Source organism: Mytilus californianus, unplaced genomic scaffold (assembly GCF_021869535.1).
Source record: "Mytilus californianus isolate M0D057914Y unplaced genomic scaffold, xbMytCali1.0.p SCAF_2, whole genome shotgun sequence".
NCBI classification, from domain to species: domain Eukaryota; kingdom Metazoa; phylum Mollusca; class Bivalvia; order Mytilida; family Mytilidae; genus Mytilus; species Mytilus californianus.
Window position 1 is genome coordinate 108,587,322 of NW_026262668.1, and position 26,036 is coordinate 108,613,357.

The following is a 26,036-nucleotide window of genomic DNA, read 5'->3' on the forward strand; positions in this document are numbered from 1 at the left end:
TTACTAATCCATTAATTGATGTCAAGGTAAGGTAAAACCTATCAGACGGACATGGATATTTATAATATCTCAAAATATCATGATAAAAATTGATAAATTTATGCAAATTTTGATGCAGGTAAGAAAAATTGCCTTAATTTCTGGTCTTTTTATTGCTGCAGTAACTTTGACCAGGTGACCTTAAAATTCCATACAACTGGGACATTGACCTTTAATCTACTGACAAAAAAATTTCCAAGGGCCATTCTCAAGCTTAGTATGGTGAATATTAGACATATAGTTCAACACAGATGTAGTCTGGAAACCAAAAGTTTGACCCAGTTTCAATCTATCAAATGCTGCTGTTGCCTTGACCTCTGTCCTCCTGACTTCAAAATCAATAGGGGTTTCTATCATCTGATGGGACATTATCAAATCAAGTTTGGACATATAGTTCACAAATAACATTAAGGAAACCAAAATATTTCCAAAATTGTTTATTCAAAGCTGCTGTGACATTGACCTCTGAGTTATTGGCCCTAAAATCAATATGTTTTCCATCTGACACATGATGCATTTTCAAATCAAGTTTAATAAGAGTTGATTCATAAGATAACATCCCAAAATCAAAATTTTCTCAAATTTCAGTCTACCAATAGTTGCACACATAAATCTTTTCATTTTGGTTTTGTTAGATCCAGAACTTGCATGAAATATTTGTCAACAGATATTAAGCAATCAATTAAACATTTACATTTTTGTGAGTCTATATGTATTTTTTTTTTGGAGGGGGTAGGGTCAAGCTAGGATAAATTGGAGTGTGATATTGTTTTACATTAATCTTTTAAGTATAGATTTAGATTTCTATAAGTAAATGTTTTTCAAATATTTAGATTCAGGCATAAAACTATAAAACTTTCACTTATTAGGCAAATAGAAATCTCATAACAGAAGAGTTTCAATTGTATATTAACTTATATAAATCAGGCTCAAAAAGACATTTACTTTGTAATAAATTATATCAGGAGAAGAGAGTTTGAGTAGTATTTGGCCCCTGTAAATAAACTCATCATAGATACCAGGATTAAAATTTTGTACGCCAGACAAGGCGTTTCATCTACAGAAGACTCATCAGTGACGCTCATATCAATAAAGTTAAAATGTAAATGAAATTTTAATTTGCCTCTATAGGTAATTACCCCATTTTTAAAGTGCCTTCCTGGGTACAATCTATGTTTTAATGGAACAGCCCTAAACAACTCTGTGGATACTTTACCTTTAATTTCTCTAATTCTGTATTTTTCTCTTGTAGCTGTTTGTTAATCTGATCTTTTTCTGTTGTGATCTGTGCATACTTCTCTTTGTTTGTTTTGATGGTATCTTTACACCTGCTTAATAATCCCTCCAGCCTTTTCACCTGAAATTGATAAAGAAAATCAAATAAATACTAATATGAAAGGAAATATGCCAATTCTACTTTAATAACCATTTTTTTTTTCTCCTCATGAGCAAATGGTCTTAACTATTGATAGAATATCAAATCAAATGATAAATTTGTCGTTTATTCTTCAAATAATTGCAGAAAGTATGAATTACAAACCTTTTCATTTAGAATTTTAACATCATCAGTTTGTATGTCTGAGTTGTCTCCTTTCCCTACTTCCTTACTCTGAGGTTTAGCTTTAGTAACTTTGTTCTCCAATTCTGGTGGAATCTCTTTACCTTCTCTAAGTAAGCGAATCTACAAATAAAATAAGAAGTGGTTTTTAAAGAATTCAAACAAAAACAACAACTGATCTGAAAATAGATCAAAGATTTAAATGGGTGAGTTGCTCAGAATGTTATTTAGCAATGGAGATAATGGTCTATAATTACCATATAAATATATGGAAATATAAAATGGAAAAAAATGAGGGGGGATCTTTAAACAACTCAATAGTGCAAGTACACAACTTCAATGGGTGTGCAAACTTGCAAAATTTCTGAGAAATTTAAAGATAAGGCTGAAAAATTCAGGAGCAGTTGATTACAAATAAAAGAAGAATGTGTCCATGGGATTGTGTGTAAAAATGCAGGAGTCAATGCACTAATTCAAACCTACTGAAGTTTTGTTTTCTTTGAAACTTAATGACTTTTGTACCTGTATGTTGAGTGCGCAAAACAGCAAATTTGGCAATTTTCCATTTACAAAGGGCATAACACATGAACAGTGAAAGTGACGGCACCCAAATTCCAGCTTGGTCTGTGTTTGGTGTTAACAAGCATTGTGTATAAATTTTATAACATATGGTTGAGGTAAACTAAAGTTAGAGAACAGAAACCAATTTTCGGGACACACAGATGTACAGACAGACAAGGGTAAACCTTTAATGCTCCCTTCGCCTAGCGGTGGGGCCATAAAAATTGGTAATGTTTGAAAATTTTGTGGAAAATTGTCTAATTTCTTAAGACTGAAAGAAAAATGAGAAAATTTTTTTTTAACAATTCTGTAATACCAGGTGCACAACTTCAACATGTGCACAATCTATCCATCAAGTTTCAAGGATCTAGGTTTAAAACTGATAACACAATAAAAACACAACACAGTACTTCCCAAAATCCCTTTGATTCATGTTTGCATTATAATACAAAATAGTTTGTTTAAGGCATTCTTCATCTATATGGCTACATATTACTCAAACAGTTTGGTTTCAGATCAAAATTTTTTCAGTTTTGAAAATTGTTTCATGTCTCATGGGGGTCAAAGTAAAACTCACAAATTTTCAATCAAATGTGATAAAAGTCGAACTGTGAACTGTAAAAGATTATTATTAAACTGCATCTTCTTTTGTAATCTTTGCTAAAGGTTTTCATTATAATAATGAGTAGGGAGTACAAGATTTGTTTTATTAGATAAGACCTTCATTGTTATAGCATTTCTATTTGGCTATGACAAATTGGCTTTCATAAACTTATATATACAATTCTTTTAATTATCTAAATTGTATACCTGCATCTGAAACACTTTGATGTGCTCATCCTTTTCTTCCAACATAAGTCGGTAGTTCTCCTCAAGATCTTTTTTAGCCATCAGATCCAATTGAATCTGTTCTTTTAGCTCTGATATCCTACGGAAAGCTTTGTCCTGAGTCATTGTAAGTGTGGTCTGAAAATTTGTATTAAATTTGTAGGATAAAGCTTTATAACAATCAAACAAGAGTGCACACGCTGAAATGTCTCGCCTTCTTTATTAATCATTGATATTATGTTGATAGTCCTAAATATAAAGCTTTATTACAACTGTCACATAAACTTAACATTAACCAAGTAAACTAAACATTGACCAATGAACCATGAAAATGAGGTCAAGGTCAGATGAACCATGCTAGGCAGTCATGTATAGCTAACAATTCTTCCATACAACAAATATAGTTGACCTATTGCTTATAGTTTAAGAAAAACAGACCAAAACACAAAAACTTAACACTGAGCAATGATCCTTGAAAATGAGGTCAAGGTAAAATAAAACCTGCGTGACTGACATATAGATCATAAAATATTTCCATACACCAAATATAGTTGAACTATTGCATATAGTATTAGAAAAAAAGACCAAAACTCAAAAACTTAACTTTGACCACTGATCCATGAAAATGAGGTCAAGGTCAGATGACACCTGCCAGCTAGACATGTACACCTTACAATCATTCCTTACACCAAATATAGTTGACCTATTGCATACAGTATAAGAAAAACAGACCAAAACACAAAAACTTAACACTGAGCAATGAACCTTGAAAATGAGGTCAAGGCCAAATAAAACCTGCGTGACTGACATATAGATCATAAAATATTTCCATACACCAAATATAGTTGAACTATTGCATATAGTATTAGAAAAAAAGACCAAAACTCAAAAACTTAACTTTGACCACTGAACCATGCATGAAAATGAGGTCAAGGTCAGATGACACCTGCCAGCTATACATGTACACCTTACAATCATTCCATACACCATTTATAGTTGACCTATTGCATATAGTATTAGAAAAAAAGACCAAAACCCAAAAACTTAACTTTGACCACTGAACCATGAAAATGAGGTCAAGGTCACATGACACCTACCAGTTGGACATGTACACCTTACAATCATTCAATATACCAAATATAGTAGACCTACTGCTTATAGTATCTGATATATGGACTTGACCACGAAAACTTAACCTGGTTCACTGATCCATGAAATGAGGTCGAAGTCAAATGAAAATTGTCTGATGGGCATGAGGACCTTGCAAGGTACGCACATACTAAATATAGTTATCCTTTTACTCATAATAAGAAAGAAATTAACATTACAAAAAATGTTGACTTTTTTTTCAAGTAGTCACTGAACCATGAAAATGAGGTCAAGGACATTGGACATGTGACTGACGGAAACTTCGTAACATGAGGCATCCATATACAAAGTATGAAGCATCCAGGTCTTCTAGCTTCTAAAATATAAAGCTTTTAGGAAGTTAGCTAACGCCGCCGCCGCCGTAGCCGCCGCCGCCGGATCACTATCCCTATGTCGAGCTTTCTGCGACAAAAGTCGCAGGCTCGACAAAAACATAATAAATTAGGTTCTGAAATCAGTTATGGACATCTGGTTATATATATATTAATGTGTGCATTCATATTCCAATGAAATAGTAGCAATTTTATTTGTTTATTTCTTCAAATTTTTCAATTGCGTAAAATCAGCATGAAAATACAATTACTGTTGAGTCTGACTCCTCAGTAAACATAGGCTTAAAGTTTTTTATTTAACATTTCATTGATATTTTTTTAACAGTTTGTAAACTTTTTTAGAAAACGAATTATATCAAATATTTAAAACATGTTGTAAATGTAAGAAAGCGGAAATAAATTATAGATATTATGAGGTAATTTAGATCTGTTAGCAATGTTCTGTATTTATTTTTTCCCCCTTTTATAATAAGAAAACTGAATGCAATTCTTTTAAATTTCATAAGAAATGTATATTATATATATTACTTTACCCCTAATCAGTGTAAAATATCCATAAAAGCAAGTCCAATCAAATGTCCTATGAACAATCCCTTTTTAGAACTTTCAAAATTCTGCATGTTTTCAATACATTTATTAAGCCATACAGGTGCAAATAATTTGGGATGGCCTATTACCTTGATTTTCTCCCTTTCTTGAGCTAGGTCTTTGTAAGCAGCAGCTACCTGTCAACACAGAAATATTTAAAATAAGAATTGGACAAGTAATATGTGACGCTGTAAATCAATGTAGCAGACAGTCAATAAGGTTTGATTAAGCTGTAAAATGAGCAATTTGTAATGTTTATCTCCAATTCATGAATATAACATGTATAATGTAACATTTTCTTTTAGACAAAAGGCTTTTAATATTTCATTTTTATTAATTTCATCAAAGTGTGTATTATAGTGCAATCTGTAATATATGACATGTTGTTTCAGCTACATCACAAAATGGTTTCTAAATATCACGAAATTGAAATATTTTTGACACTTGCACAAAACTTATTATTTACCTGTATGTAGTTGTGCATTTAATATTTTCATCCTTATAAAAGGCATTTTTTAGCTGGTTTTAGAAGAAGTTTTATGAAGTATTTTTTACAATATTTAACTATAAAGCTTTCAAGAATATCTTATCTATCATTATTACATCATTCTGTTCAATGTTCATTCAAAGAAGGGTAGAAGGGAACAGAAAAAACTTCATCAACTATTTAAAGTTGGCTTCTACTTAAAACTATGATGGTATATATTCCATCAGAATCAAAATAATTCTCAGGAATTAGGAATTATTAGGAATATTATTTGTAGTATTTTGCACCTTGCTAACTGTATATAAAGACAACAAATACTCCTTTGCATGATTTTCATAATTTCTTATTGAATTTGTGACATAATTTCTGTTCTCAGTAACAATGGCATCAATGTTTGATCGTAGATTGATAAATACTGTAAACCAACTTATTTCGGTAGATACCTATTCAGCATTGATCTATTTTAATGATCATCTCAATTACTTGATGTATTAATATGAGATATTCTAAGTTGGACATACTCACGACAATTAAAATTGCGCTATTATTCTACTAAGTACTCAGGAAAGTCAAGGCAATAAAACTCTTGCGAAAAAAAAGTAGTTAACAATAAAATGTATACAATTCAACAAAAATTTTGTAATAATTGGTCCTTCAAATTCACATAATTTTTTTTATTTTTCTAATTTTGTTTGTCAATTTTTTTATTTTTAGAAACAGTGGTGACCATGTTTGTATACAGATAAGATTATAATTGTATTATCTAACAAATGTTATATTGCAAATGGTTTTTCAAATTTTGTTTAAGAATTTTTTTATCTAATTTTCTTAATTTCAGCATGGATGGTTGGAAATAAACATCCACCATAACTCTTTAAGAGTAGTGGTAAATATTTCAGTTATCATACCTCCATAAACTTAGACTTATATTTGTAGGCTCTTCGCTCAAATCTTTTAATAAGCATATATAAATCCTCTTTACTGTAAGAATCAAAGTTTGATGTTGATTCATCTATTTCACTCTCCACATCTGATGGTAATTGGTAATGGTGAGTTCCAAATGTAGTATTGTTGAAGAAAGAACTGTCACTGGTAACAGAACTGATTGATGAAGTTCTAGATCTGGATGGTCTAGGAGTTTCGTCCCCTGGTAAGTTGGATAAGGCTGATGCAAACTATAAAGTAAAAACAAAATAAATCAAAATACCAAACTTATTTACATTTCTGTTCAATGGTCAATAATTCAGTACCTTTTGTCTAAAACAAGATTTCACTTTAGACAAAATTCATGTTAATTTATTTTTATTTTTTTTGCATCATTTGCGAGAGCTCATATTTAAGTAATCTTATATTCATTTTCATTTGCATAATTTTACATATTGAAATTTGTAACCTTTATCTGTGATTTCGTGTTTTGTAAGCTAAACAAAACAGGCAATTTCTTGACTATATACTGTACAAATTCACAGTTTTTCTTAAATAGCAACTTCATTTGGAAATGTCTTGTGACGTATGAAAGGTTACAAGATTGGTGCCATAGCTTTGAGACTGAAATCCTCTACTTTTATCATATCATTAGCAATGAACATGATGAAAAGTGGGTTACTAGTGTGGTGTTTTTTTTTATTGGTACAAGGTCACTTTGGTATCAAGCCTCTATAAAATGGTAGAGATTTCCACTTCATCAAAACATTAATGTCATATTTTATTATTGTGAAGCAAAAAGAGAAGGTTTGTCAAATAAATCATTCCTCCAATAAATTCAGAAACTTTACTTCCTTTTCTAAATCTGAACTGAAATTTATGTCAATTGAAATCAACAAGTTACACTATACTGAAAGGAAGGATAGAGTTTAACTATGAAATTTATATTCAAAAGCAAGTTAAAATACACGGAAAATGGTTGGATTTTTTTAAGCAAGGATGTAATATACATGTAGCTATGAGAAAATGCATCACATGAGTTTCTTCCACCGACGCTTTCATCAAATAGTAAGACTTGGCATTGCCCGGTCTTAATCAGATAAAACAAAATAATTTCCCAGTCTCAATTGGATAAAAAATAAAGTTTTTATATATGAAATAAAAATATTTGTCTGAAGATAATATATAGCAGTATGCCCTTTTTAAGCATCAAGGCCATTATTACATTAAATAACATGTTATGGTCATTCTTGACCAGTAGCATTGTTTGATTCAATCTTTTTTAAAATCTTTATTATCCACATACATCAGTGGTATTGTTAGGAGTTCCTTCATCCTGTAGTGGTATATCCACAAGCTGACCTACAGCAGGGCTGGCAGATTGGTCTCCTAATTTCTTTGGTGTACTCTCTGCCTGTGGAATACCAAAATCCTGTCCATCACCTTTACCAGTCTGAGGACTACCTTGTTTTCCATTCTGTTTTGATGTTTCTTGCTTTGGACTTTCAGTTGTACTTGAATCATTCTACAAACAATTTGCCAAAGTTAGTACATTGTATATATGACAGTCTATTGGAACAGAGGTAGTACCCTGTATATGTAACCATAAATTCTGTTTACATTATGACCAGTGTTAACTTTCTTTTTTAAGGATGTTCGCTACTCTGTTTCAAAATAACAAGTTTTTTAAAAGACTGTTATAAATTGATAGTATATAAATAAAGAAACTAAACTAGAGGCTCTCAAGAGCCTGTGTCGCTCACCTGATTCTACTTTGGTTTTGGAAATCATGTAAAAATAGACTAAAATTCGTAAGGGTTAAGCGGGACCCAGTGTCTCGCCTACTTTTGCTGTTAATCGCAGGCTCAACAAAAATGAGGAAAAAAAATCAATAAAAATACTCCTTTAGATACTATCTTTTGATTGTAAGAAGCTTCTGTCAAAGTTTGGTATAAATCCAGGATAGTTTATGAATCTAATAAATGTTTTAAAAACTTTAACTGCAGACTGTATTTAATGTTAACTGGAAGAAAAACTAAGTCCATTTATAAGTAAAATATGGATAAACAGGTACAAATTTTAACAAAATTTCCTTCTAGATACTAGCTTTTGATCATAAACAAGCTTCTGTCCAAATTTGGTACAAATCCAGGATAGTTTAAGAAAGTTATTAAAATTTTAAAAACTTTAACCAGAGTGAAAATATTGTTTCCTGGCAGAAAAACTAAGTCCATTTATAAGTATAATACGGAAAAAATAAATTTTTTTGTTTAACAAATTTACTTCTGGATACTATCTTATGATCATAAACAAGCTTCTGTCCAAGTTTGGTACAAATCCAGGATAATTTAAGAAAGTTATTAAAATTTTAAAAACTTTAACCACAGAGTGAATGTAATGTTTCCTGGCAGAAAAACTAAGTCCATTTACAAGTAAAATACGGAAAAACAGGAATTTTATTTTTACAAAATTTACTTCTGGATACTATCTTATGATCATAAACAAGCATCTGTCCAAGTTTGGTAGAAATCCAGGATAGTTTAAGAAAGTTATTAAAATTTCAAAAACTTTAACCACAGAGTGAATATTTGTGGACGCCGCCGCCGACGGAATGTAGGATCGCTATGTCTCGCTTTTTCGACTAAAGTCGAAGGCTCGACAAAAATCATAACAGATACCCTAATAATGAGTGAGGCCAAATTTGGTTTAATATTGGTCCTGTAATTTAATAAAAAATCCTGGTGGCCATCTTGAACAGTAAATCGGCAACAAAGTAGCAACACTTAATCAGCACCTCATAAGAAACATTTATGCCATGTTTTGGTTTCATTCCATTCAGTGCATCTCTAGAAGAAGCATTTGTATGTATTTCCCATAGGGTCTTATGTTAAAGGAAGTCCCCCCATTGGCGGCCATCATGGATGAAGGATCAGCTTCAAAGTAACAAAACTTAGTCAGCACCTCATAAGGAACATTCATGCCATGTTTGGTTTCAATCCATTCAGTATGTGGTTCTCTAAAAGAAGACATTTGTATGTATTGTCCATAGGGTCCTTTGTTAAACATTGTCCCCATCTGGCAGCCATCATGGATGAAGGATCAGCTTCAAAGTAACAACACTTGGTCAGCACCTCAAAAGGTACATGCATGCCATGTTTGGTTTCATTCCATTCAATGGTTCTCTAAAAGAAAACATTTGTACATATTTCTCATAGGGTCCTATGTTAAACTAAGTCCTCCGCTGGCGGCCATCTTAGATTATGGATCGGCTTCATAGTAACAACACTTGGTCAGCACCTCATAAGGAACATTCATGCTATGTTTGGTTTCATTGCATTTAGTGGTTCTCTAAAAGAAGACATTTGTATGCATTTCCCAAAGGCTCCTATGTTAAACTAAGTCCCCCGCTGGCGGCCATCTTGGATGATGGATCAGCTTCAAAGTAACAACACTTGGTCAGCACCTCATAAGGAACATTCATGCCATGTTTGGTTTCATTCCATTCAGTGGTTCTCTAAAAGAAGACGTTTGTATGTATTTCCCATAGGGTCCCATGTTAAACTAAGTCCCCTGCTGGCGGCCATCTTGAATTATGGATTGGCTTAAAAGTAACAACACTCGGTCAGCACCTCATAAGGAACATTCATGCCATGTTTGGTTTCATTCCATTCAGTGGTTCTCTAAAAGAAGACATTTGTATGTATTTCTCACAGGGTCCCATGTTAAACTAAGTCCCCTGCTGGCGGCCATCTTGGATTATGGATCGGCTTCAAAGTAACAACACTCGGTCAGCACCTCATAAGAAACATTCATGCCATGTTTGGTTTCATTCCATTCAGTGGTTCTCTAAAAGAAGACATTTGTATGTATTTCCCATAGGGTACAATGTTAAACTAAGTCCCCCGCTGGAGGCCATCTTGGATTATGGATCGGCTTCATAGTAACAACACTCGGTCAGCACCTCATAAGGAACATTCATACCATGTTTGGTTTCATTCCATTCAGTGGTTCTCTAAAAGATGACATTTGTATGTATTTCCCATAGGGTCCTATGTTAAACTAAGTCCCCCGCTGGCGGCCATCTTGGATTATGGATCGGCTTCAAAGTAACAACACTCAGTCAGCACCTCATAAGAAACATTCATGCCATGTTTGGTTTATTCCATTCAGTGGTTCTCTAAAAGAAGACATTTGTATGTATTTCCCATAGGGTCATATGTTAAACTAAGTCCCCCGCTGGCTGCCATCTTGGATGATGGATCCGCTACAAAGTAACAACACTTGGTCAGCACCTCATAAGAAACATTCATGCCATGTTTTGTTTCATTCCATTCAGTGGTTCTCTGGAAGAAGTTCAAAATGTAAAAAGTTATCGGCGACGACGGACGACGCGTGATGAGAAAAGCTCACTTGGCCCTTCGGGCCAGGTGAGCTAAAAAGCAGAAAAAAATGAAGGGTCCGTGTGCTTCTTTTCGAGATAAAAGCCATTGAAAATTTGGCGGGAAATAATTCTCTCTAGATTTTTCATACATTTAACATTGGCACCTTTTTTCTTTCAAAAACGATGAAAAAATAACAAGGATTTTATAAGATTTTCAAAGATGACATTTTAAACTATATTTAATCAAATTATGGAAAGAAAAGTAGAGGTTAGTGGGCAAAATTTTTAATGACACTACATGGATAAAACCAGAGGATTCCGAATATCTGGCAAAAATTCAAAAACAAGAGGAGCAAACATCCTTAAGACATTTTTCGGTTACAAAAAGACCATATAAACATGTGGGACCTTTGGCATGAAACAGGTGGAGTCCTGCTGGAATTTTGCTGTATTAAATTGATTAACTTTGCGATAAACATATCTATATAAAATAAAATCTTGTCAAGTAAATCAATGTTTACAAATAATTGAATATTTTTAAAAAAAACATGTAATAAACATGGAGGCAATCAATACAAAATAAAAAAAAACAATATAACATATTACAATGCAATCATTTTGTACATTTCATGTGTGTAAGAAAAACTGAAATAAAAAAAGTTGGCATTTTAACTAGGATAGTTTTAGAGAGAGTTGTTGAAATCAGTTGATATTACAATAAAATGCTCCGCAGGGCGCAGCTTGATACGACCGCAGAGGTCGAACCCTGAACAGTTGGGGCAAGTATGGACACAACATTCAAGCTTGATACAGCTCTGAATTTGGATTGTGATTAAATATTTGACACAGCATAGGTTTCTGACACAGAATGAATGTGGTCTAAGAACTTAAAAATTTTAAATTGGACATTCACCTATTATGGTCCAATATCCAAAATCTAAATACATGGTTAGATTCAGCATATCAAAGAACCCCAAGAATTCAATTTTTGATGAAATCAAACAAATTTTAATTTTGGACCCTTTTGACCTCAATGTGGACAAAGTTGATAACGGGGCCCAAAAATCAAAAATCTAAATACATGGTTAGATTCAGCATATCAATGAACCCCATATATTCAATTTTTGTTGAAATCAAACAAAGTTTAATTTTGGACCCCGATTTGGACCAACTTGAAAACTGGGCCCATAATCAAAAATCTAAATACATGTTTAGATTCAGCATATCAAAAAACCCTAAGAATTCAATTTTTGTTAAAATCAAACTTAGTTTAATTTTGGACCCTTTGGACCTAAATGTAGACCAATTTGAAAACGGAACCAAAAATTAAGAATCTAAATACATGGTTAGATTCGGCATATCAAAGAACCCCAATAATTCAATTTTTGATGAAATCAAACAAAGTTTAATTTTGGACCCTTTGGACCTCAATGTGGACCAATTTAAAAACGGGGCCCAATATCCAAAAACTTAATACACGGTTAGATTCAGCATATTAAAGAACCCCAAGAATTCAAGAATAAAATCCCATTGAAATTGGTCAAGAGATAAGCAATTTATACGAAGTATCTTCTTTTGCACAATACTGTGCAATTGAATATTTCTTGCTATTGCGCAATACTGCACAATTGACAATTTCTTGCTATTGCGCAATATTGTGCTATTGGATATTTCTTGCTATTGCGCAATACTGTGCAATTGAAGATTTCTTGCTATTGTGCAATATTGTGCAATTGAAGATTTCTTGCTATTGTGCAATAGAAAATTTCTTGCTATTGCACAATACTTTTTATATATAATAATTTACACATCCTGTTTGGTGTGTATCTCCTACCATATCATTATTATTTGCTTTTAAATATAAATCAGAAATAACCAACTTAAAATGGAAATTTTTAAAAGAAAAAAAAAAGGAAATAAAGAAAAAAAAAAAAAAAAAAAAATCCCCCCCCCAAATTTTTTGAACCCCCTTATGATTCATCACCCCCAAACTCAATCCCAGCCTTCCCTTTGTGGTATGGTACCTTGCAGTACAATTTCAGAGAGATCCATACACTTGAACACAAGTTATTGTCTGGAAACTAGAAAAATGTGTTTTTTGGCCCCCAATTCCTAAACGTTTCGGGCAATTACCCCCAAACTCAATTCCAGCTTTCCCTTTGTGATATGGAACCTTGTAGTACAATTTCAGAAATATCCATACACTTACACACAAGTTATTGTCATGAAACTAGAAAAATGCTTGTTTTTGGCCTCTAATTCCTAAAATTTTGAGGCAATTACCCCCAAAATCAATCCCAGCATTCCCTGTGTAATATTGAACCTTGTGGTACAATTTCAGAGAGATCCATACACTTGAACACAAGTTATTGTCTGGAAACTAGAAAAATGCTTATTTTTGGCCCCTTTTTGGCCCCTTATTCCTAAACGTTTCGGGCAATTACCCCCAAACTCAATTCCAGCTTTCCCTTTGTAATATGGAACCTTGTAGTACAATTTCAGAAAGATCCATACACTTACATACAAGTTATTGTCATGAAACTAGAAAAATGCTTGTTTTTTGCCCCTTTTTTGGCCCCTTATTCCTAATATTTTGAGGCAATTACTCCCAAAATCAATCCCAACATTCCCTTTGTGATATGGAACCTTGTGGTACAATGTCAGAGAGATCCATACACTAACACACAAGTCATGTCTGGAAGTTACAAAAATGCTTATTTTTGGCCCCTAATTCCTTAACTGTTGGTACCATAACCCCCAAAATCAATCCCAACCTTCCTTTTGTGGTATTGAACCTTATGGTAAAATTTCATAGAGATCCATTCACTTAAACTAAAGTTAGAGTGCGAAAACCAATGTGTCTTCGGACGACGACGTCATACCAATATACGACCGCAGTCGTATAAATAAGGTTTTTGATACTACGGAGCTATAAAAAATCATATATCAAAGAAAATGTGCAGAATATTGAGGTCAATAGTACAATGTATATGCATAAACTTATTGACTGATTAAAAGGGTAATAGCAAGTTTGTTGTTCCTGAGATAACAGCTATTGCTTGAGGCAAGACAGAGGCAATAGTGGGTATGGAAAGGACAACTAACTTACTATGTTCTTCATAAGCAGTCTTTAAGCGTTTTATTATGCCGAAAAACACAAAAGTTTCAAATACACCACATGGAAAAAATAGTCACATATACATGCACATAATGCACAAAAAGAAAGCATTTTGTTCATTGTTATTTGTAAGAATCTAATTTTCAGTAACCCTTGTCAGGGTTCTCACTTAAGTTTTTTTAAGGTGAGTCCAGGGACTCGTCATTTTTGGTCATGGCGAGTCCAACAGTGAGAATAAAAAATTGTATTGCCATATAGTTTATTATTTCAGTCCCCATGACAAAAATATAGCAAGGAAATGACATCAAATCTAGATTATTTTTGAACTTTTGTGATAAAATGATGATGTATGTGGTCAGTTGATACATGTTCAATCTTGATGCATCTTTGGACTCACCAGTTTTTAAAAATGATCAGTCCAAACAGATGTTCATGAGTCCAGGACTCATGGACTCACCTTAGTGAGAACCCTGCCTTGTGATAAAATTTCAAGGTATATATATGATTGCCTAAAAATATATTACAGGCTAGCACCAAAGTATTCATAGATGAAGAAGACGAGGACAAACCCATATTATACATTTGTTATGTTTTAGTTCTATAAAAATTAGTGTTTCCCTCAAGCATGTTTAGCATGGATAGACGCCATGCTCTGTTTAAATAACGCCATGCCCTTTTTTCACTTCTTTGGGTGACGCCATTGTCTCAAAAAATGCCCTGTTTCTGGCAAGTTTATGACCCTCAGTTAATTAACATTTACAACAGGTTTTATAAAGTTGTGATTACAGTTAATCCGCTTATCGCCATCGGATGGGTCACTAATCCGTTAATTATTAATAAACCTCATAATTGACCACCATAATAATTTTCCCCAGTAAAATCAGTCAGTTGGCATTTTAATTTCAATATTTCTCAAGGCCAACAACCACAATTTGCAGTTCGTTTGTCGTAGTTTCGTCATTTGAACAAAATTGTTTTCCCCCGGACAGTTCGCTTTTTAATTTCAATATTTCTAAAACGATCACAATTTGCAGTTCGTTTGTCATAGTTTCGTCAAATAATGATCATATTTTCGTGATCTTTGGTATAAAACGTTCAATTTCAATTAAAAAGATAGAACTTTATTCGAAACGTTCAGAAAAGTTTTCACGAGTCAAACAAGTGCTTCCTTTACCACGTTTACTGTTTACGATATACTGCGCATGCGTGAAAGTGTTCCTATGAATTTATAGACTCTAAAACGTAAAATACGAAATAAATTTAGTATAAAATAAATAGGAGAGACAAATATAGTTCTTACTAAGTAAATCATATTAAAAAAAAATGATAATTTACTGCCTTTTTTAGGAACGAACCAATCCGTAGATGAATCCGGATTCATTCTGAATTTATTATCTACTTGTCACTTCCTGTTTTCATTTCATTGTAAATTGAACGTAAACGTGATCAATTCTCGATTAATTTACAATTTACAGTTATTAGAATCGTTATAATAAGAATTTGTACAAATACTTGGTTCCAACTTTATAGAAATGAATTCCAAATATCGATCTAAACGTTTTATAAGGATAATGATTATGCAGTGTAATAGTCTTACAAAGTTCTACAAGTTCATTTATACTGTGAATCCTGGTTTAAAAAAAGGGGCCCAACTTTTGTTGATCAGAACTGTCCCCTGAAACTAATTGAAGTGAAATTTTGAACTAGATTTTCAGATCTTATATCCTAATCTTCATATTTAAGTGCCACATCAGTCAAATCATGTAATTACTACCTAGTAAATTTATGCATTAGTCCTTCAAAGTCTGACAAAGATGTATAGCTAGTAATATACATACATCCTTGGTCTCTTGCTGTTACCCGGAATAATGTTGATTTTCATCTTTATTTAAAGATGCATATACTATATTATTTTGAAACAATACACTTGCTATCTTGAGTTCTAATTCCATCAACAACTGCCAGTCCATACTATACCAATGCAATATGACAATTTATTGCCTTTCTTATTTTCAGCATTATTATCTAATCTGTAAACCCCGTAAACACCCTCATTTATCATTTTATTCAATTTATAAGTTATACATAGAAAGTATCTTTATCTAATCTAATACTTCATGTTTTTAATCTATACTAACAAATATGCTAAACAATTTTTAAAGATAAATACTTGTCTTCAGGTTTAAAATGTAATCATTCAATTAAGAAATATTTTAACGAAATCGGATTAATTGAAGCCTTTTAAGTTAAGATGATAGGTAATTAATATCTTAATTATCTGAAATTAATATGTACAATTAAGAGTGAAAACAATATAGATTTATGAGTAAAATATCTACATCCAATCATTAGTTAATTATTTTATTTAAAGTATATTTAGTTTTGTTGTGTATCCGTTTTTTATGCATCTTTAATCAATATGAAATGTTCTTTTACAAAAGCCTTATGGGGCTAGTGTCAGTAACACACGATTTGCATTTCCAACTTTCTTTCTCACGATTGATTTGACATGTGTATTAATTTGATCAGATGATGGTCTACAGGTGTTACCTAGACAAGTCGACTCCTGGTCAATTTCCCGTGCAATACACATGCCATGTTAGGGGATGCATTTAAATAGCATTTGTATATTTAACTTATCAGCATAGTTCGATATCTTCACATACCATGCCGAAGTTTAAGCTTACACATCACGACAACCTAGAAATCATCGCTTTGTATAGACAGAGCTGGCCAGTTCATGCCATTGTAAATAAATTAGCTGCCCGAGGCATAGATGTTACCTGTGGTACCGTTAAACATGTCATCAAAAGATACCAAAGCGGCAAGATAGGCTACGAAAATTTGAGCAAGGAAGCAGAAAAACTACCAACTTTCAAATATATCACTGATCATGATGTCAACTTTGTAAAGAATGCACTAGCAAATAAACCTACTCAAACGTCTACCGATATTCAGCGTCTTTTAGCAGACAAGGGTACACACACAAACAAATCAACTGTCAAAAAAGTCATCAAAGCAGCCGGTTATACAGCTTCTTCACCTAGATATGGACAGATGGTTCGAGAACCAAACAAGTTAAAACGGGTTCTGTTTTCTAAGGCCGTCATTGACGACAACGATAACTTCGACAATATAATCTTCACTGACGAATGTTCCGTGCAACTGCACGATAACAAGGTTATCATCTACCGAGAAAAAGACTCCGTTGCTCCAGTTCTACCTAAACCTAAGCACCCACTGAAGGTACACGTTTGGGCTGGTAAAAGTCGTCGGGGGACCATGAGTATTCAGATATTTGAAAACATCATGACATCAGCATTCTATATTAACTCTATACTAGCGACAGGCCTAATACCATTCATCAACCGAGTTTACCCTGACACTCATCGATTTCAACAAGATAATGATCCTAAGCACACTGCAAATGCAACAAAAGACTTCATGAAGCAGCCGAATATTAACTGGTGGGATGTTTGGCCAGCAGAGAGTCCCGATTTTAATCCAATCGAGATGGTGTGGAGCATGATGAAGTCTAGATTGTCCAAAAAAGAACCAAGGACAAAAGAAGATCTCATCAATGGTATCAAGTCTGTTTGGAGAGAAGATGTGACCATAAATATTTGTAACAATTTCATCGACCATATCTACAAAGTACTGCTGAGAGCAGTTCTAGTAGACGGGCGAGCTACAGGAGATCTACCCAAGAAGATTTTCCCAGAGAGATCCAGTGGCAAGTCTCTCAAGTATTTTGATGATAAGCTGAAGACACCAGAGTACCAACTGAAAGTCGTGAGCATGAAGCTGAATTGAAGATGAATGCAAGGTTACATCAATTCAAAACAGTCCTTTTAAGGGCTACTTATATTGTACGAAAAGAGTCTAACAATTGTTGTTTAATAAGTATCAAGTACCAATTTTTTTAATTAATTCTCATAACCACGATCTTTATTCGGACACCTCTTTTTAGGTTAAGTTCGGAAATACCCATCAGCAAGAAATTTAGCACCAAATATTTTGATTGAATACCCCTCCCCCGCTTCCGTTTCTCTTAAATTTTACGAGTTATTTTAGTTTTAATGAATAATTTAAATCATTTTTTTTTTTAAATCGGCAAATCATGATTAATTTGAATTCCAACAAATAACCATCAAAACTGAAAACATTCGTGTATTGATTGGCACAATTCGTAAAAATTGTTTATAAAAACACGATTCACGTGTCAGCAAATTTTTTAATTCCATTACATGTATATGTAAATTTATAAATTTTACAAAATTTCTAATATAATACTGGAAAATCCTATAAAAGTTTGTTTATTTTGTTTATAAATACTAGGATCCGAAACATGTTCACGGCTTTAAGATATTGTAATAAAAAAAATAATTGTTTAAAAGATTGACGGAAATATGTTTAAATAGTAATCACGGGTGATCTGGCTGACCAAAATGTTTAACTTGCGAGTAATGATTGACAGGTATGAACATTGATAAATAGATGTGGAGGCTCCAGCAGGGAACGTAATGTCGAATGAAAATGATAGTTTAATTAATTTGTTTGTTTATAAACTTTAGAATACTACAATCAGCTATTGAAACTTTTTTATAAATACTAGGATCCGAAACATGTTCACGGCTTTATAAATATTGTAATAAAAAAAAGTAATTGTTTTAAAGATTGACGGGAAATATGTTTAAATAGTAAGCACTCGTGATCTGGCTGACCAAAACTTGCGTGTAATGATTGACAGGTATGAACATTGATGAATAGATGTAAAGGCACCAGCGGTGAACTAATGTCGAATGGAAAATAATAGTTTAATTTGTTTACAAACTTTAGACATACTACAGAATAGAATAGAATAGAATATTTTTATTTCCCAAATTACAGGGCCCATAAAGGGCATAAAATCAGATACAATAAACTATTAAAACTATAATACGGGATCAGTTTTTATTTGTGATTGATGGCTCAACATTTTTATGAAAACTTCAATTGAAAATCGTCCTGGTTGTTGTTATGTTGAATAATATGAAATATTTACGATTAGCAATACATTGTTAAAAATCGTCTTTTTTTCATTTGTATAACAACTTCACATACATGTAAAAGTTGATCTCTGATTAAATTTTCAATAGTTTATTAAAGTTTTATTCAATATTTAACATGTATCTATCCTCTATAAAAAATAAAATATATGTACAGGTAAAATTTAATTCTAATCAAGCTGGGACATATTTACGACCTTCCACTGATATTGCACAGGTAATATCACAGCAGGTGTTAATTACACTCAGACAACTGTCAGACCAGTCGGACATCTAGACGGATTAAGGCATCCATAAAAATAAGTCTCTACCTGTACTGTAGGTGCCCTTTTGTTAATTTTCCATACACTGTAGGTGCCCTTTTTATAAATTTTAGCGCGCTCTAGATGCCCTTTTTCAATTAAGTTACCATGCCCTTTTTGTGTGATAGGGGAAACACTAAAAAATGTCTGAAAATAGTTGGTATCTCGTGGGATTATAAACTTGCTATTGTTCTCATAGCAAGTAAATAAGTGTATAATATTCTTCTGCACCACTCTTAATTCAAATATTGCAGTATTAGTGCAACTGTTAAAAGGACATTGAATAATGTATACTATATATTCAATTTCATAGTTTATCAAATAATTTTGTGACAAATATACACAATGTGTGTGATTGAACATCATTCTTTAAATGCAGACTTCCTTGAAGTTGGAAATGTTGGTCACAGTGACATACTTCTGTCTGGATACTGATGTGACAGGGTTGTGAGCCCTCTACCTTCTGCTCTACTGTGTAAAGAGCGTACCAACAGGTTGGGGATGTCACAATCACCCAATTACCCATTTGAAATATCATAGCCCAAATGGGATAGAAGTTTTTTTATCAGACCCATATTCATACCGTATATTATAACCCGTTTGGATGAATGTCCCCAACCTGCTTTAACCTTTGACAGTGGTCTTACAACACAGAGCAAGAACAAACTGTAAAAAATCAAAGCCCCCCCCCCCCCCCCCCCCCCTTTGAGGGAACATAATGACAAAATATACTCAAGAAAAAGCAACAAAAATCAAAACAGAACAATGAAAAGAATTAATTGGTGTGTGCACTTATTAGGACAAAAATATCTCCTGAAACAATTGGGATGATTAGTGTGATTAAAAAGGTACAATCAATGTATATATTTTCAAGGGAGACAATTTCATGATTTCTGATGGAACCGGATGCTGCAGATAATGTGCAGATGAAAAAATACCTTTGTCACAGCACTGAGGGCTCCCTTTAAGGGTGTTTGTGCAACCCCTTGTTCAAGTTTCTTTTTCAGATTTTTAAACATCACTAGAGTGACTGTTTAGCTATAGGTAGCTAGTCTGTTTCTTTTCTCATAACAAATCTGTTCGCTGTCATGCGCACCTTTGACACGGACACGTTTCAAATCTCTATCTTGTGAATGCTTGTAATACAAAAAAAAACAAAACAAGAGGTCTACATAAGTTTTGGTGTTATTAGTCGAGTTCGTGCGAGGTGTATTGATTGATCCCGTTGAATTCCACTAACTGCACGCGAAAAAATAGAATAAATGGACTACTAGTATTGTAAGATCGTATGAACAAGAGCAAGTACAAATTAAAAAATGTTGAAATATTAAAGAAAATCTACTAAAAAATCCCCAACCGTGACCAGAGACATACTAGTATATACACATATATGTCTCCGCCGTGACCGAACAAAAAAAATGGTTCCATGACCCAAGTGCCTGTGATGAAAAAGAATATTTTAAATAATTCCGAATTAGGGACTGGTCATTTGTAATCTTAATGGGGGATACAGTTAAGGGGTTTTGAAAATTATGGTGAATGCAAAAAAGGGTGTATTCAAATTTTCAATACTTCAGATGGGTGAGGGGCATAAAAAAAGTATACAAGATTTGAGCAATGCTGTATTTCAAACATGCAATGATGAATACTCTAAATCAGTATCTGATTATTCAGCAGAAGTGTCTAACACTTGATTCAGATGTCATATCTACATGTCTTGTTATAATTTTTGGGTTCAAACTTCATTTCAATGTTTTATTAATGTGAGTCATGACCATCTCTTGTTTGTTTGTTGGACATGAAGAATGACAATACTAGGAAATAATGGTTTAATATCTTTGTTTTTGCAAGTTTTTAGAAGGTTTTCTTAATCATTGATTATACCTGTTTCCATATAATAAAAATACTGATAATGCTAATAGTTTCCTTACATGTTTAATCTTAAACTCGTGATTGAAAATATATTTCAATGGTTCAAGATGATATCTAGGACTCAAGTTTGAATTTTTTTAAATGTCTTTATATGAAAAACAGATTCACACTGCATTTTTCTTCATCTGCAGTTGATACACTACAAAATAGTGAACATGTATCGTTTTTTAAGCTTTTCAAGTTTATCGGACCAATATTCATTTGGGCCAAAACGTATTCCTTTGCGCCAATAATACTTTTGGACCACTTCATTTGCGCCAATGAAACTAGCATACAATTCCGAAGTCATCCCAAATCGTATAATAAGGTAACATGTTGAACTATATACTATGTACAAATAAACCAAATTAAGGCTGTTATGTATAACTTCAAAGTCATTTCTTTCCAACTCTCTTGTTGACTTCTGACAGCATAGTAATTCGGATTTTGATATAATATGTCGTTACCTTGATCTATGTGTAATTCGTCTCAAATTTAGCCCAACAATGTTAGGTCTTCAAATTTGCGTTAGCAAATTTTTGTTATTTCCTTATTTGCCCCCTTGCTTCTGTGACATCGTGGCAACACCGCCTGCACCGTGTCCAGCGCCCTAGACCACTCGACCACCTAGGCTGTATTAAATTACTGATGTCGCTGGTTGAGTAATGCCTTTCCTCGTCGGCTTTATGTAGGGTTGTAACACAATATATGATGTATAGTGGCAAGCAGATGGTGTACCTTTCAGATCAGCTATTTTATCTGTCGTAAAGGATGATATTGCTACTTACCATGCCGTCACATCAAATTTAAATTTTATTGCGCAAATCTTTAGACTTTTATATTTTTTTCCTTATCTGCGCAGTATCCAATTAGACAGTCGGATTCCCCTGCGACTCTTTTCACAAAAAAATCTTACGATTAAAATTGATCGTAAGTTATACTGAAATGTGTATGACTTACGAGTATTTTTACTCTTAAGATTTTTTGTGAAAAGAGCCGCTGGTCCGTACCAGTTCTAAGTTGGCTGTTAGTCGCCGGACGAAGCTAACGAGGCAGTCCACGCGACGGTTAAGACAGCGGTCCGAGCTCGAGGTCTATTCTAGACGGTACGGTACATATTAAATTTGCTGGTTGGTCCTTTTCATAGACTTACATATTATATTAAGTCATACGGAATAAACTCTTAGAAATCTTATACTGTAGCTTGCTCCTAAATGACTATACTATATATATAGCCTTTTGTAGCCGACTCAGTATACGGTATGGGTTTTCACATTGTTGAAGGCCGTACGGTTGCCTATTGCTTACATCCACTTCATTTTAACCCTAGTGGATAATTGTCTCATTGGCAACCATACCATATCTCCTTATTTTTATATCCGTTAAATATAGAACTATTACTCTCGGGTAGTTTTCTACTTATTCAGGAGTTGAAATTAAATTTCTTTAAACATGCATGTTTTTGAGTTTATTAGACGTTCGCGTAAACGTAATGCGTTTTGACTCGCAATCGTGGATTTTTTTTTCGCGCAATCGTTTGACAAATTCGCGCAAACGTAGCGCGCCGATTGATAAACGGACTCCTGGACAGGTGAGCACAGGTCGCTAACAGTTCAATGATCGGTGACCGACTGGATTCAAACAACAAGAAGCAGATTGTAAACTAACGAATGAAACGCGCAGTAGCAGGAAATATTTCTAGGAAACGAAATAACATTTGGATTAAGGAAAATTTATACTATTTACTAGGAACGACATAGTTATTTAAAGGAACGAAAATTTCTTCTTGAGAGAACAAATCTAGACAATATATATATCCTGGGATTAAATTATATTTAGTGGAAAATAAGAATAGCTCGAGAAAAATGTATCATTTCTAGGGAATATATAGGTGTTTTATTGACCTTTGAATCTTAAAAATAGACAATTTAATTTTAAATATTTAATTTAACTAATTGTTCTAAAATCAGGTAATTCATCTTGACTATCGTTGCTATTTTAAAGAGCATATTGAAGTCAATCTGGTTAAATAGATGAAAGATCCAATTTTCATTCATAATAGTTATTCATTCGATTTGAAAATTCCCCTCACGTTCATTGCTATAGCACCTGCCAAAATTGTTTGAAAATCGTATGAACTTGAGCTCAAATCGTGTGAACCGCCTTTCTATTTACCTGGGATACGTCATTAAAACGGGTGGAAAATCTTATTGAAAACGTATGGTGAAAACGCACCTCAGTTAAACCTTACCATGATGAACACTAACCATGACGTACATAGACCCCTAAAGTATAAGGAGACCCTTTTATTTGTACTGTGCAATGTTGTATAAGCAACAAAAGGGGCTGCTACATAATCACGATTGTGTAATCCTAATTCAAAATAAAGTTGAAATTGACATGTAGCTTTGCAACCACTGTCATGATGATGGGTGTAATAGAAAAACAAATGATATGGGGTATTCTCCATGACACAAAATCAGTTATGCACAGCAAAAATCACACAAAAAGCAAAGGAACAGCGCTTTAATTGCTGTTCTTCATTTTAAAGTCACCGCATTGAGGCCTGATGTTTGTTAGATACATAACAAGCTGCTAGTCTTTGGACCATCTCGAGTCGGCTCTACAATGGTTTGCCAGTCATTATTCTTTTTATACGCCCGTCAAAATTTTGACGGGACGTATTATGGTTTACAAATGTCCGGCGTCCGTCTGTCTGTCTGTCCGTCTTTCCGGCGTCCACATGTCGCACCGTAACTTGAGAACGACTTATCCAAATTTCATGAAACTTAACATAGTTGTTTCTTATGATGGTCAAACGATCTGTATAGTTTATGGTGAAAATAAGATTAAAACTTTTTGAGTTACGGGACTTTGTAACTAAAACGGGTGGGGGGTTTACATGTCGTGGCGTATCTCAAAAACGATTTATGATTATTGCTTAAAACTTTACACACTTCTTAATTATATTAATCTAAAGATCTGTATACTTTTTGGTGATGATTCAAAATTTTATTTAAGAGTTATTGATTTTTTTATATAAAAAAGGGGGGTTTTCACATGTCGCGCCGTATCTCAGAAACGATTTATGATTATTGCATAAAACCTCACACACAAGACGACGGGCGTATCATGCGCTCGTGGCGCAGCTGTTTATTTCAATTTACGAAAACAACCTAATTTTTCTTTTGATGATTTGAAACCTGTAAATAGACAACTTTCCTAAAGTAAAACAAAATGCACTCGAAAACGATTTATTGGTTAAACCAGGATTTGCACATGTATATTTTTATACTGTATATCATATATAATCCGAGTTTTTCAAAATTTCATTTGATAAATAAATTAATAGATCCGTTGATCTCGTTCGTTCATATATATATATACGATCATATACGCCATATACAATAACTTCTATCAAGGATTTGTATACAAATCCTTGCTTCTATTTAGCTTTTTTTCTATTTAAAGTAAACTGGAATTAGCAATCATACTATACAATTTAGACCATGACACCGATTACGCTTCAGTTACAAAACTGCTATACTTTTGATAATGATCTGAAAACGAAAAGATTTATTAAATATTTAGTTTGAAATAGAAAAACTTGTGCAATCTGTATCTTCTTCCAGGTATAAAGGAACCGGATTCATTATTGAATGCGTTTATTTTCTGGAACTATTTAATATACAGCTGGTCTCGATTGAGAAAAAAACCTTGATGCTGCCATATTTTATTGAACTGACCAGTCAATGCAACGTTTTCAAGATTGACTGAGCTGTAGCAGAATAGATTGTACACGTCGTGCTGAACTTAGTACGATACGGTCCTTGTCGATCCGGATTGTTTCGGGTCCAGTTGTTGACGGTGCGAATTGTTCCATAATAATTTACTTCCGGTTAAAGTGAAAGTTGGAAATAACCTGCATGTGATAACAGTAAACAGAATTTTGCAGAATTTTCTAAGACATTACAAAAATTCCATACAAGTATGACAATAAATCGTATTGGTACATGATTTACATAAGATTCATGATAGAGCTTTTTCGTTTCTTGTTCCATTCCTTAAGTTTTATGACCTTTTCTGTAGGCATGTGTATTAAATGGTAAATTTTCAAAGTGCGATTACAAAATGGATATTAATATATCAAAACAGAAAACATACTGAATAAAAGAGAGGTGAAATTTTGTAAATATACCAAAGTGATACCTCATTCTAAGTTATCTTATTTATTGTTTCATTGCATTTAATGGAAAATGGGGATTTGGAGGCAATCATAGTATAGAAAGTACCTGTCTAAAACAAACATTAAACTGTTAAAAATGTGGTGAAAATGAAATAATATTCCAAATATTGAGCATATGGAAGAGGGTTGTAATGGGGGTACCTTCTTGACGAATAACGGTAAAAAATCTTGCCAAATGACGTTAACGCTATTTTTTTGGTGCATGACGCAATAATGTACACATTCTTTAACACGATAAAAAAATCGACTGATTTTGACGAATCACGTTAATATTTTCCCCAAAAGAACGGAAACGGTAATTATTTGAGACCTCTGACGAATCACAAGAAGGATATTTTGACGAATCACAGTAAAATTTTAACCAATTTGACGCTAACGGTAGCCTAAAATGACGGTTTGACACCTGACATTAAAGGGCACACCTACCCTCATGGAAGAAAGAGTTATTTTAAATGATAAAAGACAAAATAACAAATCTGGAAATAAACAAAGAACTTATCGATTATTCAAACCAAACATTAATTTTAAGCCATATACTTATTGAAATTACCATATCTTCAAACT

The 26,036-nt window shown here is 33.2% G+C and overlaps 2 protein-coding genes across 4 annotated transcripts in view; one reads left to right on the forward strand and one right to left on the reverse strand.

Moving 5' to 3' along the window:
- LOC127730720 (golgin subfamily A member 4-like) overlaps positions 1 to 20,416 on the reverse strand; it is a 61,045-nt gene extending 40,629 nt beyond the window's left edge. For all 3 annotated transcript variants that reach the window (XM_052239235.1, XM_052239236.1, XM_052239234.1), the window contains exons 1-7: positions 20,254 to 20,416; positions 7,773 to 7,991; positions 6,451 to 6,717; positions 5,145 to 5,192; positions 2,969 to 3,124; positions 1,580 to 1,720; positions 1,256 to 1,396 (exon numbers count right to left, since the gene is read on the reverse strand). In XM_052239235.1, the coding sequence (XP_052095195.1) occupies positions 1,256 to 1,396; positions 1,580 to 1,720; positions 2,969 to 3,124; positions 5,145 to 5,192; positions 6,451 to 6,717; positions 7,773 to 7,991; positions 20,254 to 20,334 (1,053 nt within the window). In that variant the 5' untranslated portion in view covers positions 20,335 to 20,416. The remainder of the gene's footprint in view (positions 1 to 1,255; positions 1,397 to 1,579; positions 1,721 to 2,968; positions 3,125 to 5,144; positions 5,193 to 6,450; positions 6,718 to 7,772; positions 7,992 to 20,253) is intronic.
- Positions 20,417 to 25,130: 4,714 nt separating this feature from the next.
- LOC127730722 (uncharacterized) overlaps positions 25,131 to 26,036 on the forward strand; it is a 43,810-nt gene continuing 42,904 nt past the window's right edge. The window contains exon 1 of the mRNA XM_052239239.1: positions 25,131 to 25,214. The gene's annotated coding sequence lies outside the window, so the exon portion shown is untranslated. The remainder of the gene's footprint in view (positions 25,215 to 26,036) is intronic.